This window comes from Trachypithecus francoisi, unplaced genomic scaffold (assembly GCF_009764315.1).
Source record: "Trachypithecus francoisi isolate TF-2019V2 unplaced genomic scaffold, Tfra_2.0 Lachesis_group5, whole genome shotgun sequence".
NCBI lineage: Eukaryota > Metazoa > Chordata > Mammalia > Primates > Cercopithecidae > Trachypithecus > Trachypithecus francoisi.
In genome coordinates, this window is record NW_022681470.1 from 42615223 (window position 1) to 42631590 (window position 16368).

Sequence of the window (16368 nt, forward strand, 5' to 3'; positions counted from 1 at the left end):
TCGCTCGTGAGCTGCAAACAGTGGAAAGTTGGGAACCTCAGTCGCCGGCCCAGGCGGAGAGCAGCGGCAGCGGCGAGGGCAGCGGGACTCGGGCCGCGGCGCCGCAGGCTCAGAGTTGCCCCCGGGGCATGGACCCGGCGCGCCGCCAGCACTCCGCCACAGGCTGTCCAGGGCCCGCGGGCAGATAGCCGTCCAGGAGGAAGCCGCATCCAGACAAAAGCTGCCGCATCCCTGCCCTGCCCAGCCCCTGTAGGGATTCGAGTTTGGTGCTTGTCCCCGTCTGATTCTCAGCGCCAAACTTTTTGCTAGTTCAGAGATTCCAAGAGTCTGATGAGTTACTTTGAGAGGAAACCCCCTGCCTATTGTTGAGGAGGACTAAGCACAGTGCTTAGGCGCTCAGGGGGAAAATAAGTGGAAAAAAAAAAGAAAATGATTTCCAGGGAAGTTGTCGATACAGTATTTCTGTTTGCTCTTCTTTATTCTTCCCTAGCTCAAGATGCGAGCCCCCAGTTAGAGATCAGAGCTGAGGAAATTCCCGAGGGGGCCTCCACGTTGGCTTTTGTGTTTGATGTGACTGGTTCTATGTATGATGATTTAGTTCAGGTGATTGAAGGGGCTTCCAAAATTTTGGAGACATCTTTGAAAAGACCTAAGAGACCTCTTTTCAACTTTGCGTTGGTGCCTTTCCATGATCCAGGTAAGGGAAATATTTATACTTTGTCTTTGCTATGTGTCGTGATTACATTATTTCTTATGCTGTGAATGAAATTGTTTGTCAGGAAGTTTCAAAACCATTTAAAAAAATGTGCAGCTGAATATAGTTGTAACAAAGAATTGCTTGCTGGCGTCTGGGTTTGCTCATCGATACCTACTTAAATCTCAGCCCTGGTGGAGATGGCTTGTTTAGGGAACTTGTACAATGGTCCTCAAACCTGGAAATGTGGAGTTATGAAAAACAAAACCAAAAATCTTGGGCAACGACATCAAAATCACTTAGCTCACTTAGATTTTAGAACTAAAGCATGTTTAATTACGAAGGCAGACTTGGACACGAATTTATAGCAGCAAAGCTTTAGGGGCTAACATCCGGATTGAAAGCACAGTCTGAGGATAACTCATTTAAGAGGGGAAAAAACCTGTTGTGTGAGACACAAGGAAGCCTATAAGTGGTAACTACTAGTGGAACTGAAGACATGAAAAGAAAAGAGAGAAACCAATCATTTCTTAACTGAATCTATTCATCTTTGCACCAGGGCATGATTCGATAGGTTCACAGATGGGTATAAACATTACATCCATGTCTCCTGCAGTAGAACTGCATGTAATTCGGAATGTCTGTGCTTTTTAAAGGTAGTTGAAGCGAAATAACTTCATTTTTGCCCTAAAGCCATGGGTTTCAGCGGCTCCACTGTAATATGATCCTATTTACTTTTTTCAGTTTCTCTTTAAAGTAGCACCTCTCTGTGAGGCTTATAGGAGCCCCCATTGCCATAGCTGAGGGTAGCCTTGCAAGGGGAGCCCTGGGGCTGGCAGTCTAATGTCCACCTGAGTTTCATTAACACAAGTTGCTGCCCAGTTAAATAAATAAAGCAGTGATTTCTTAACAGCCCTCCCCCACTGTTCTCCCACACTTTTCCTGCTTTTGAAATTGTCCCTTCACGAGAAGAACTTGACACAACCTCTTCACAATGAGAGTGTGATATCGGCAATCTCGAATTCTTTCCTGTGCATTTAGCAAAGGTACATAAGTTCATATTATTGGTAGGTATTAAATGTGGCAGGTTTTAACTATTAAACAATGGCACTGGGAGAAATTGAAAGAGAAATAGAACTCTCGGATTTTCATGCTCTTCAAATGATGAAAGCAATCTGTCCTCTTCTGGGATATGTAATATATGTATACACACATAACATACATACATCACATATATGTAATTACACATATTTGTAATTTCTACATTGGTTAAACATGAAATATTATTTATATTTAAATAAAGAATGATTATTTACTGTGTTTACTGTCTTAGTAAGACACTTCATATGTTGTGATTTTCAACGTATTAAATGTCAAGATGCCAACTGTGATGCGGTTTGAGGTTTTTGTTATTTCGGAATACCTTGAATATGTTTCTTCTATATGGATGAATCTGAAGTTAGCTAAAAAATGAAGTAAAATTTTGTTTTTTCGCTAACACCACGATTTGCTTTTCACCAAAGAACTCTTATGAAATTATATTGCCGTAAACAGAATACAAAAATTGCCCCAAGTTATAAATGGATACTGGACTATCCTGATATTTTGAAGTGATATGAAAAATTATTGGAATGAATTGTATTGTGGTGCCCTGCTTTTCAGTTGTAACCAAGTGGTGAAGTTTGTGTATTGTTGTAGTTGACTTTCCTGTAGTTTTTTTTTCCTGTAGTTTAGCAATCATGATTTAAAGTGGGGGAAAGTTGACATGCTAATAACAGATGAGTGAATAGATTAGAGCTTTTCTAATATGAGAAAATGGTTAATTTAAATTGGTTTCATAAACTTAATTATGTATATAATTAAACAGAATTATTAATTCTGTTTACACTGTGATTCAAAGTAGAGAGAAAAAAGTGGCCAAATGTTTATGTTATGTAAGGCTATTTAAAATATAATATTTTTGAAGATAAAGAGAGAAATTGAAGTTAAAACATACTGTTAACATTAGTATTCACTTTACTAGATTGTGGATATCTTTCCTCTGTGTGTGTATGTGTGTATAATTCTTAAGAGTTTTTGGCCTCTTTGTGCTTTTTTTTTTTTAGACAGGGTCTCACTCTGTCACCCAGGCTGGAGTACAGTGGCACTATCACGGCTCACTGCAGCCTCAACCACCTAGGCTCAAGCAGTCCTCTCACCTCAGCCTCCCAAGTAGGTGGGGCTACAGACATATGCCACCACACTTGACTATTTTATTCGCAGAGACAGCGGTTCCACTATGTTGCCCAGGTTGGTCTTGAACTCCTGGTCTCAAGTGATTCTCCTGCCTTGGCCTCCCAAAGTGCTGGGATTATAGGCATGAGCATCTTGGAATGACAGGAAGGACCTTAAATGGGAATTGGCTGTCTTAGTGAGTGACATTAGAAAAGTACATTTACTGTTTGAGTCTTAATATCATCAACTATATAAATTGAGAGAATTCTATGTGAATATCTCTAAGGTCTCTTCTAATTGTGATGACTCTGTTTTACATATGGTTGTTTTCATAGTCCCTAACACATATTCCTATGGTTGAGTGACACAACCAACATGGAAAGAAATAACATATGGGATTTAATATGATTATATAGTAATCTCGAATGCTTATAAGCCCTTTGACATCTATCACATTTAGCTAGATGAAATAATGGATACATTCTGGGATATATTCTATGTCTTTTGATATAAACCTTTAGATCTTTGCAGATGTTTGCTTTGGAGCCCTGCATTACAGTTTAGAGCAAGGTGTGTGTTTGCAGATGGAGTAAATTTAAAACACATGGAACACATAGGTGTAGAGGAGGCAGGATGTCTAACAAGTTGAAAATGAAATAAGACCATTCAGAACATGTGCATGTAAGAAGCACTGTGTTGAACTAGCAGCACATGTATCTAGAGTAGGCGGAGGTACCAGAGATGACCAGGGGTCATGGAAAGGCGAGCCAACCTTTTCATTTTGATGTAACTTAACTATGGTTAAGATGGATTTTCCACTTTCACAATCACAGTTAATGTATTGACTTTTAATGGTTTTGTTGAGATGTAATCCCCTTACCATACAATTCATCCACTTAAAATGTACAATTTGATGCTTTTTAGTATATTTACAGATAGGTGCAAACATTGCGACAGTCCATTGTAGACATCTTTATTACCACAAAACCAAATCCCATATCCTTCAGCTATCAGTCCCCTGTACCCCAATCGTCTTCCCCTCAGTCCTGACCAGCCACTAATCTATTTTTTTGCTTCTATAGATTTTTCTGTTCTGGACTTTTATACAAGTAGAATCGTATTCTATGAGGTCTTTTATGACTGGCTTCTTTCACTTTAGCATAACATTTTCAACATTCATCCATGTTGTAGCATGTATTAGCACTTCATTCCCCTTTTTATAGCCAAGTAATAGTCCATTGAATGATACACCACATTTTGTTTATCTGTTAGTCCATGATGGATATTTAAGTTGTTTCCACCTTTTGAAACATTATTGTGAACAATGCTCCCATCCATATTCATGTACAAGTTTCTGTGTAGACAGTTGTTTTCATTTCTTTTGGATATATACCTGGAGGTGGAATTGCTGGGTCATAGTAACTCTATGTTTAATTGTTTGAGAAACTGCCAAGCTGTTTTCCAAAGCAGCTGTACCATTTTATATTCCCACTAGCAGTGTGTGAGGGTTCCGATTTCTTCACATCCTCCTCAATATATTACGATTATTATTATTATTTGAAAAATGCACAGGTTCTTTGTTATATCACATAGATTTATAAGGCTCTTATTACTTATAGTTAAAATAATTCAAAAAAATAGAAAGTAAAGTCATTCCGGAGATTATTCTCTTTATGTAGCATGCAACTTCTTTTTTTCTTCCAACTTTCATTTTAGGTTCAGGGGCCACATGTGCAGACTTGTTACATGGGTAAATTGTGTGCCACTGGGGTTTGGTGTACAAATGATTTCATCATCCAGGTAGTGAGTGTAGTACCTGATAGCTTTTCAATTCTCATCCTCCTCCTATCCTCTCATCTCAAGTAAGTTCCAGTGTCTGTCTACCTCTTTGTGTACATGTGTACTCAGTGTTTAGCCCCTACTTATAAGTGAGAACATATGGCATTTGGTTTTCTGTTCCTGCATTAATATGCTTAGGATAATGGCCTCCAGCTGTATCCATGTCACCGAAAAGGACATGATTTCACTCTTTCCTATGGCTGTGTAGTATTCCACTGGGTATCTATACCATATTTTCTTTGTCTAGTCCATCATTAATGGGCATCTAGGTTGATTCCATGTCTTTGCTAGTGCAACATGCTGTTATTGAAATTTTTGATTCTTACGTATTAATTTTTACTGTGCTTTTTACATAACACTCAAAATGTATTCCTCTCTTCCTTGAAATACAACATTGAGGAGGGCTGATCATCTCTCTTTCACTATAGCTTCTTTTATCACTCACTTTCTTATATCCTCTACTCTCTTTAAGGCAGGTACCAGAGACAGGAGGAGAGAGAACAGGATAGTATGTTTTAATGAGTTACTTCATAGAAAGAAAACTCTTTTTTCTTCTCTTTCACAATTGTGTCTCCACTTTCTTCCCAGGATATCTTATGTGAGTCTTCATGCATGCATTCGTTCATTCACTCACCTATATGTTTCAGACCTTGCTTCACATGAAAGGGAGTAAAACAGATAAAAACTCCTACATTCATGAGCTTACATTCTATTGCAGGGGTGGGGAGTGACACAGGCAATAAAGAAAACAATTAAAATATATATGATATTTTTGATGATGATAATTGGTATGGAGAAAATAAAAAGCAGGAAAAGGGATGGGGAGTTTGAGGTGGATTGAAGGTGTTGGGATTTTAAATATGGTCATTAGGGAAATCCTCAGTTGAAAAGTCACATTTGATCAAAGACTTGAAGGAGGTGAGAGAGGGAGAAATGAGGATATCTATGGAAAGAATGTTACAGGTGGAGAAACAATAAATGAAAAACTCTCCTGATAAGAGCATCCTGACATGTTCAGGGAACAGTGAAAAGACCAGAGTCTGGAACACAATGGGTGATAGGAAGAAGTTAGAGGGTGAAGTCAGAAATATGTTGAGTCATTTCAGGAAAGGGCTCATAGTCCATTTGACTTTGGCTTTTACTCTGAGTGAGATGGGTTGCCATTTTAGGGTTCTGAACATAGAAGTGACATGATCTGACTTATGCATCTACATAATCATTCTGTTGTTTGAGAATAGTCGGAACTGAGCAATGACAGAAACAGGGAGACTAGACAGGACACTATTGTATAATTCAGACAAAACAAGATGGTATATCTTGTATGAAGTTGGTGGCTGTGGGAGGTGTGAGAAATAATTGGATTTTCTGTATATTTTGAAGATGAATCCAAAAGGATTTAATGAAGAACTGGATGTGAGGGCTTAGAAAAATAAAGAAGACAAGACAGGTTCTGAGGATTTGGCTTGAATGATGCTATGGTTTGGATGTGGTTTTTCCATGCCAAAAATTTTATGTGGAAATTTGATACCCAGTGTGTTAGTGTTGGGAGGTAGGGCCTAGTAGGAAGTGTTTAGGTAGATCCCTCATGGACAGGTTAATGTCTTCCCTTGAGGGCAAGTTCTTGCTCTTATGTGAATAGATTAGTTCCTTTTAAGAGTAAGTTGATTGGGTGGGGGGTGGGGAGGAGCTCAGTGTTTCACACCTGTAATCCCAGCACTTTGGGAGACTGAGGCAGACAGATTACTTGAGGTCAGCAGTTCAAGACCAGCCTGGCCAACATGGTGAAATCCTGTCTCCCCTAAAAATACAAAAATTAGCTGGGTGTGGTGGCACATGCCTGTAGTCTCAGCTCCTTGGGAGGCTGAGGCAGGAAAATCGCTTGAACCCTGGAGGCAGAGGTTACAGTGAGCTGAGATTGGACCATTGCACTTAAGCCTGGGCAATAGAACAGACTCCATCTCAAAAAAAAAAAAAAAAAAAAAAAGAGCAAGTTGTTTTAAAGAGTCTGGCTTCCTTGGTTTTTCTCTCTTGCTTCTTCTCTTGCCATGTGATCTCTTTGCAATGCCCCACCTCCCTTCCATCATCCACTATGAGTGGAAACAGCATGAGGCCCTCACCAGTTGCAGCTGCCCAATTTTGAACTTTCTAGTCACCAGAATCATGAGCCCAATACACCATTTTTCTTTAAAAATTACCCAGCCTAAAGCATTCTGTTGTAACTACACTGAATGGACTAAGACAAGTGAATAGAAGTGTAGCTTGGCCTTTCACTGAGATGGAGAAGAATGAGCAAGAAGCAGGTTTGATAAAGGATGGTAGGATGAAGTTTTGATTTTTAGATGTTAAAGTCTGAGATGCCTTTTGATACTCAAGTAGAGATAAGAAGATAGTTGGATATGTGGGATTTAAGTTCCAGGGGAGATGTCTTGGGATCCAAAGACATACATATAGATGATATTTAGGACAATTAGACTAGATGAGATCATTAAGGGGGACTGACTATAAATGAAGAAGAGAAGAGGTCTGAGAACCTAGCCCTGGGACTCCAATGTTTAGCAGTCAGATAGATGAGGATGAATCAGCAAAGCAGCCCAAGAGATTGAACTCAGGGTAGGAGGAGAAGAGTATGTTATACTAGAAGTCAAGGAACTGTTTCAAAGAAGAACTAATTGGTCACTTAAAAGGAGGATCAAGAATTGGCTAATCAGTTTAGCAATGTGGAAGTCACTGGTGACTCAACAAGAACAGTTTCACGGAGGAGATGGGAGTGAAAGCCTGTTTGGAGAGAATTCAAAGAGAATGGGAAAAGAGGATTTGGAAATCTTTGTAATTATATTGCCATGTCCAACTACTGGAACAGTTGCTTTGTTCAGAGGCTAAAATTGAACTTAGTTTTGATAAACGATTCAACCAGTATTTTATGAAATACAAATAAAAATAAAAAGAACATCCAGTTTGGAACAGAAGACTTGTGTTCTTTTCCGTATTCTTGTCACTTCAGCAAATCATTTAACCTTGCTCGAGTCTCTGTTTCTCCATCTAAAAAATTAGTGCATTGGTGGGTTATTATCAAAGTCCATGATTTACATCATTATAATATAGAAAAAAGTAAGCGACTATAAAGAGGTTCAAAGTAGCAAGGACTTGATTCATTGGGAGAAATATTGGCATTATATATCTTTGTATATAAAAATTTTCATTTTAATACATTTCATCAGCCTTCAATAACTTTGTATAGTTTGGCTGTACCTACACAGTGTTAAGAAAATCCTCTAGGATTTTTTTTTGGTAAAATGATTCTCTTAGAATATTTTTCTGAGTGATAGCAAGATCATTTGAAACCATAATGAATAGAAAGATTTTTACATGGAAGATATTACACATTTGAACCTTGAAAACCTATGCACATCTATATGAACTGAACTTCAAATTGAAATGTTTTCAGTTTCAATATGTATAGGAAAAAGAACCAAAAAGCTGTTAGTCTCTATGCCTCTCGCACATCCTACAGGAAGGAGGATTTTCATGAGCAAAATGATTGGTCTGTTATGTCCAAGAGAAATTCAACTGAACAGAATGCACTAAACTTTAAGAATTAGAGACTTTGAACAGGGGCAACTCTCATTTCTTAGGATAATAAATATTTCAACTTTGGTGAGTGAGTCTTATGTCACTGGATGTCTCCTGAGGATATGTAGAGGTGTTTTGCTATGCATAACAAATACTTTCTCTTAAAGTATAGGGACCAAAGTTTGGTAAATCAGATATTTTAAATGTGTTAGGGACGTTTCCCATTTAACAGAATCCTCTGTGACTCCCAAGAAATGAAGTATTTTCCCCCCCTTGTTGATTAGTTAAGGAATAGCCTTCTACTTTATTGTTGATAAATCAGAATTTGACATTGCTTGTGATTTGTTTCTGATCACACAGACAATAACCATTCTTGATGATCTTTATAATTTTGCTTACTCATCTTTCTCCCTGACTAGACATTAAGCTCCAAAAGACTACTTGATTCACCTTACAGCCACACAATAGACACTCAAGAAATGTTTCATGAATGAATGAATGAATGAATGCTGCAGACAAAAACTGATAATTTCTCTGGGTATTTTTATCCTGCCTTTCATATCTATGATTTTACTTTTTAACTCATACGTAGAAGAATACATTTTACAACATAATAATTTGCGAGGCCTTTTTAGTGATAATGTATCTCCCATCCAAGCTTGAATATGAAATGGAAGGATAATTATGACCCAGATAATGCCTGACCGAGTCTTGGGTAGTGATTGAATGTTTCTAAAGCAGGTGATTTTGTTGGAGATTTAAATGCAGTCTGGAATGTTTCAGCTGTATGCTATAAAGCAGTCTGCCTACCTTCCAATTTTAACTGGACTGACTGAAGGAGTGTTAGAACAATTAAACTGATTTTCAAGGAGCACTGTGCAACCAGAGGACCCGTGTTGTAGGTCTTCTCACAAATCTACAGGGATTCTCAACCTTGGTTTTGTGGTTTCTGATAATCTCATGAGAAGTCTTCATCACTGGGGAGAATAGGAAAAATTAAAAAATGGACTTATGTCAACTATAAGATGTGATGCTATCAGTGTTTCCTACCTTAGTGATGCTACCGTGGTTAAGTAAAACATTATATGTGAAAGTCATTTAAAAGTACCATAGAACAAATGGTGTTGCTGTAACTTATTTGTCTATAAATATTGAATAGGTACTGGAAGGAAGGCAATTATCAAGGAAAATAGTACAACACTTACACAGTCAGACTAAAAAAATAAATAGAAAAAGATTCTACTCGATGACTTGACTGTTAACCTATAGGCAAAGGATGATTCAAGCCAGTTCAGTTATATAACTACTCTAATATATTTCCATATATTCAGTGCTTTGAGAAGCATGTATGCTTTACTATATTACCCCTTTGAGCTCTAGGCTCAATTGGAGCCTCATAATTGGAAAACCAGCAAGAGAATCTAAAAAGTCAAAGATAAGCCATTAGATCCATTCATTCATTCAGTTATTTAGTATGTCATTACAGACTTCTTACCATTTGTCAGGGACTATGCTAGATGCTCTTGATTCAAGTCTATGAAAAATAGGGCAAGATACATTACAATATACAATGCTATGCTACCTTTTTTTTTTGAGACGGAGTCTCGCTCTGCCGCCCAGGCTGGAGTGCAGTGGCTGGATCTCAGCTCACTGCAAGCTCCGCCTCCCGGGTTTGCGCCATTCTCCTGCCTCAGCCTCCCAAGTAGCTGGGACTACAGGCGCCCGCCTCGTCGCCCGCCTAGTTTTTTGTATTTTTTAGTAGAGACGGGGTTTCACCGTATTAGCCAGGATGGTCTGCATCTCCTGACCTCGTGATCCGCCCGTCTGGGCCTCCCAAAGTGCTGGGATTACAGGCTTGAGCCACCGAGGCCGGCACTATGCTACCTTTTATAGCAGTAGGAAGCGTAGGGTGCTGTGCAGACCCAGTGCAGTGCACCTGATCCTGAATTAAGATGGTGGTGGTCAGCAAAGTTTTTCTGGAAGAGTTGTGGCCTGGACTGAAATCTGAAGAAAGTGCATGAATAAAAGCAGTTTAATCAAGCGTTGAGGAGTTTGGATTTCATCCTGAAAGCTATCAGGAGCCTGGAAGGATTATAAGTAAGGAGTGACATGATTGGGTTTTTATTTTAGATCTCTATCTCCTGGATGGATTGGAACAAGGGAATCCTGAGAGCTGGGAGATGAAATGTGAGGCCATCACAGTTCAGGGGGAAACACTGAGGGGACTTGGGTGTAGAGATAAGGGGATAGATTTCTGAGCTATTAAGAATGTCCAAGGGACTGGACATGGTCCTAAGAATGTAAAAAAAAAAAAAAAAAGAGAGAAATATAATTGCCTTTTGGAGGTTAAAATTTGAAATTAGCATATGATGGAAGAGAAAAGATATGCAAAGTTAGCTTTAAGACATAACATTACTCCCAGGCCAGTAAGTGCTGATAGCAAGCTCCTTATACATTAACTTATCCAAGATAAAATGTCAGCCTAAAGTTTAGGGAATCGGCAATGAAAAAGAGAGTCACAGAAACAGACTTAAGCAGTGTACAGCCAAGTTCTAACTAGGGTTCAGGATGTTAGTTCATTCTATACTTGAATAACCAGCCCACGCATCAACAGTCTTCCTAACTGTGGTGATAGACTGTTTATCCTTATAAATATGTAATGATGTCATTACATATTTGGATCATAATATTAACTCTCCTTTTTCTAGTTGAATGCTCACCAAACAGCCTCCTGCAAATGTAACCTCATGCACTTTCCTTATGGGGAGAGAAGGCTGTAGTCAGACTGGCACATACATCAGGTTCACCAGGCAGTTATATTTCTCATTGTTAACTCATATTTTGGCACACTAGTCATATCCATCAGTCTCTTTTGTTTAAAATATTCTGACAGTGTCAAGTTTAAGTTTCTGAATTTGCAAGTCCAAGAGCCAGTCCTTGATCAATGATGGTGAATTTATCAAAGTCTCTCTGTGTGGATCTGTTTGGGTCGCCTGTCTGTCTCCAGGTATCACTCCTCAGCATTTCCAACTGTCAGTGTTAGTATGACTAGTGCCAAGTAGCTGTTCTGTCCACTTGAAACTTACATAGATGACAACTGAAGCCATCGGAATAAATGAGATCATCCAAGGAGAGAGTGCAGACTGAGAAAAGGAAGGAGACAGGATAGAACTTAGAGAACACAGTCATTTAAAAGAAGACAGAAAAAGAGAAGTTCATTATGGACTCTGGAAAAGAGAGTCCAGGAAGATAGGGAGAAAAACAGGAATGAGTAGTGTTTGGAAATCTAAAAAGTTGTTAGTTCTAAGCAGGAGAAGTTGTCAACTCTGTGCATTTATGGAGTTACTGAAAATAAAGGGTAAACAATATGGAGCTAATTGGGACAGTTTTACTGGAGTTGTGGAGCTTCCATAGAAGACTAAAATGATGAGTTAAGAAAATGGAGTTGGTGAGTACAGTATGTTTCTTTCATGAAAGAAAAGCATAGGCCCGGGAACCTGAGGTTTGGTTTGGAAGTCTGACTCCACCAATTACTTGCTGTGTGATCTTAAGTTCTTTGTGCTTCTATTTCAGTAAGCCCAAGAAGACAGGGCATACTCCTGGGGCTGCCATAGCAAACTATCACAAAATGTGTGACTTAAATAGCAGAAATTTATTGTCTCACAGTTCTAGAGACTGGAAGTCCAAAATCAAGACGTTGGTAGGGTAGTGAAGGCTGTGAGGACAAATCTGTTTCATGCCTCTCCCCTAACTTCTGGTGGTTTGCTGGCAATCTTTAGCGTTCCTTGGCTTGTAGATACATCACCCTAATCTCTGCCTTTGTCTTCACATGGTGTTCTCTTTGTGTGCTGTGTCAGATTTTCCTTTTCCTTTTCCTTTTTTTTTTTTTTTTTTTGTGTGAGAGAGAGTCTTGCTCTGTTGCCCAGGCTACAATGCAATGGTGTGATCTCAGCTCACCGCAACTTCTGCCTCCCAGGTTCTAGCGATTCTCCCTGCCTCAGCCTCCCAAGTAGCTGGGATTACAGATGCCCGCCACCATGTCCAGCTAAGTTTTTGTATTTTTGATAGAGGTGGGGTTTCGCCATGTTGGCCAGGCTTGTCTCAAAGTCCTGACCTCAGGAGATCCGCCCGCCTAGGCTTCCCAAAGTGTTGGGATTACAGGCGTGAGCCACCGCAACTGGCCAAATTTTCCTTTTCTGTGAGGACACCAGTCATATTGGATTAGCAGCCCACGATACTCCAATGTGGTCGCCTCTTAATTACATCTGCAAAGACAATTTACAAAGAAGGTCACATTCTGAGGTGCTGGAGGATAGGACTTTAACATATGAATTTTTGGAGGACATAATTCAACTCACAGCAGATCACTTAGCAATTAACATTAAAAAACCAAAGTGTAATTCTTTTACTAGGGAAACTGTTCTAAAATTTCTGATCAAAATGCTTGCATTAGGGAATATCATAGACTCTAAACTCTGATCTCTTTTATTGGATAGGGACAGAGTTCTCAGTGGCAGTTATGGAGAAAGGCATTAATGTTTGAGGTGCTATTTAAGTCCTCAAAATAATTTGTATTGTTAAAAACCTGTTACTTTTTTTTTGGGCGGGGGGGACAGAGTTTTACTTCATCACCCAGGCTGGAGTGCAGTGGCATGATCTTGGCTCACTGCAACCTCCACCTCCTTGGTTCAAGCAATTCTCATGACTTAGCCTCCCAAGTAGCTGGACCTACAGGTGCACGCTACCACGCCTGGCTAATTTTTTGTGTTTTTGGTACAGATGGGGGTTTCACCATGTTGGCCAGGTTGGTCTCGAACTCCTGACCTCAAGTGATCCACCTGCCTTGGCCTCCCAAAGTGCTGGGATTATAGGCATGAGCCAACGCACCTGGCCCTGTTACTTTTAAGCATGCATTTAATAAAGTTGTATTTAATCTTTTGTTGGTGATGTTGAGATATTTAATTTTGAGATGGGGAAAATTACATGGAGCTAGGAATTCTGGGAATTATGTATGGGTTCTAAAATAATTTGACAGTGTATACTCTCAGCTTTCTTTTCTTCAAAATGTTAAACACAAAATGGAGCAATTTTTCCATTAGCACCATGTCTCTGAGAACTTCGCTTTAAGCACTGTTTTATAGCAGGTGGAAGGAATTCCTTGATGTTCTCAGGCCGTAAGGCATGCTGATTACCACCAAAAGTGCTTCAGGGTAACCTTTATGCTCTTGCCAAGTTCTGACAGGGAGAGAGTGAAGTGAGAAGCATGGGTGATGGGGAGGAGATAAATACAAGAAAGGGTACTTAAAATTTTTTTTCTTTTTTTGCAAATAGAAGGTCATGAAAATACATTATTTCACTAAGTAATAGAGAACAAAATTTTAAAATGATATTGTGCTACCTGGAATTTCACTTTTTAAAATTCAAAGTAAAATCTGTTATGCTTTTTGTTTAGCTCCTTATTTTCACTTCAAAGCCTTTTACTAGAGCACACAGAAAACCTCATTTCTATTGTTTTCATATTCCCCAGCGGGTCTTCCCTGCTCTTCTTAGGTGAACATGCTCACCACCTCCTTGATCAGGTCATCACACTTTTGCCTTGAAGTTTTCTCTCCAGCCACACCCTATGTTGGAATGTCCCCTATGTGTAGGACAATGTCTCACTCATAATCAAAAGAGTTTCCAAAATTTCACATCTCCCAAGGAACTTTCCTGGAATATTAGAAAAGTGTCATTCTTTTTAATATTGAGATCCCTTTCTATATTTATTGTATTTTATGGACTTAATTTGTGCCTTTGATAATATTACCCCTTCTTAATCCTTCTACATAATAATGAAAATTAACAAGGGATTTGATTTATTTTGACAAAGTAAAATTTAGTAGAGTTAGAATGGCATAGGTTTTGAGTGAATGGATTCTAATATCAAATAGACCAGCATTTGATTATTAGTAAGTTACTAACTTCTTAAAGCCTTAGTTTCCTTATCATTAAAGTGAGTATCAGTAAAGTGAGAATAACAGTCATACTTCCTTTGTAGAATTGTTATAAGGCTTAGAAGAGAAAATCCACGTAAAGCTTTTGATGCAAAACCTGACACAAACCCAAGAGTGTCCTATAAGGGAAATAACACTCGACCTCAAGAGTCAAAACACTTGAGTACTGGCTCTGTATCTGGGCAGGTAACTAAACTCTTAGAACCTCAGTTTCTTTCTGCATAAAATAAGGATAAAACCAGTTTTGTGTACTGATAAATGTTAAATCTCTGGCTCTGGAGCTTGGGGTAGGGAGAGGGCTTTATTTGTAGCATTTGCCAGTTTGTAGATGTTGTTACTCCTCCATGGCCAATTTCAAACACCAACATGAAGCCTGGATATAGAGTTGGGAAGAGGTGTGCACAATCATCTCTTATTCACCACCTAAAATTCCCTCCACAAAGAAGGATATTTATGTTTCAGTGAGTCTGTGTACTATTTGTGAAAGGACTTAGTGTAATTGTCATTCACAAAATGTTAGTTTAATTGTGCTTGGAAAAGCCTATTACAAGGGTAGAGTTAGTGAGAGTAGAATTAGTTCTGTGATGGAGAAAGCAGATTGAGTGTTTTCTTTTTCATGATGATTTTGGGAAGTTTCAACATTAAATACCCAGTGAGGCTAGGCAGGCAACACCAATACAGAAGTGGTACAAGGAGAAACCTACTGCCTGCTTTAATCTTCATGGGGCATCTAATAGGTACCTCACATTTATCATCAACCCTCCCCACCCTACATGTGTCTTCTCCAGTGTTCCCCATCTCAGTACAGGCCTCACATTTTCTTACTTATTTAGGAGAAGGCCCTTTGAGACCTCCTGTGCTCCTCTCTTTCTTTCAAACCCCACATCTGATCCCTCCACAAATTATTTTAGCTCTGCCTTCAAGATCATTTTAAATTTGACCAGTTCTCATCTCCCTCTACAGGTACTCCTCTAGTCTGAGCTACTTTAAGTGGTCTCTCTGCTGTTCTCCCCAGAGCTGTCAGAAGGATCCTTTTAAAATGAAAGAAAGATGTCATTATTCCCAACTTCCCTTTCTGATGTCCTTATTCACATTACTTTTAGCATATTGGCCTCTTTATTGTTTCTTACATGTCAGGCACTCTTCCTCTCCAGAGCCATTGCCCTTGCTGTTCCCTCTTTCCTCAGGTCCTTGATTTGCATGACTGGCGCATCACTTCATATGGCTCTTGGCTAAAAGTCACCTCCTAAGGGAAGCTTCCCTGACTACCCATCTAACATAGTTCTGCACATGAATCTGTCTTGTTAACCTGCTTTATTTTTCTTTATAGAATTTAGCACTGGTTGTCTTTAAAGATGATGTGAATTGGTTCATTTAAGTTCTATCTTCTCGACTATATATAAACTCCATGAGGGCAGGAACTTAATTTTCATGACTGTATTTGGTAGAGCCTCATGTAAGTTTCCTGGCATACAGAAAGCACTCAATAAAGTGAGTGCCTTCTTTTATTTAAAGAAAGAATGAATTTTTTGTATTCTTTTTGTACTCGAAAAAGAAGTTCTAATCATTTTGTGTAGAGTTCTACCTATGTCCAAAAGATCAAACTTTTTATGTTGCTCAAATATTCTCTTTATCAGCTATTGCATAATTGATCTATCAGTTTTTTTAAAAAGTTATATTAAATATTCCCATTGCGATTATGGTTTTGTTAATTTCTCTTTATAATTCCAGTCAATTTTGGGCGTAAAGGCCATATTGGTAGGTACGTACTGGCTAAGGATTGTTTTATCTTTCTAGTGAATTGTTCATTTTGTCTTTAAATATATGGCCATTTTAATCTCTAATGGTACTATTTGCCTTTAAATGCACTTTGCTTGGTATTAATAATACTGTTCCATATCTGATTGGTATTTATCAAATACATTTCCCCTTCTTTTATTTTCAAACCATTTTTATAGTCAAATTTAATCCTATTACTTTTATTGTGATTTTTAATATAGACTTAGTTCTATGATCTTATTTTATGTTTTCTGTTTACTGTGATTTTTGTTGATCTTT

General features: G+C 38.6%; 1 protein-coding gene across 1 annotated transcript in view; it reads left to right on the plus strand.

Moving 5' to 3' along the window:
- The first annotated feature begins 398 nt into the window (after nt 1-398).
- Nucleotides 399-16368, plus strand: part of HMCN1 (hemicentin 1) — a 461890-nt gene continuing 445920 nt past the window's right edge. Inside the window, 1 exon segment of the mRNA XM_033196479.1 lies at nt 399-697. Coding sequence (XP_033052370.1) covers nt 430-697 — 268 coding nt within the window. The 5' untranslated portion in view covers nt 399-429.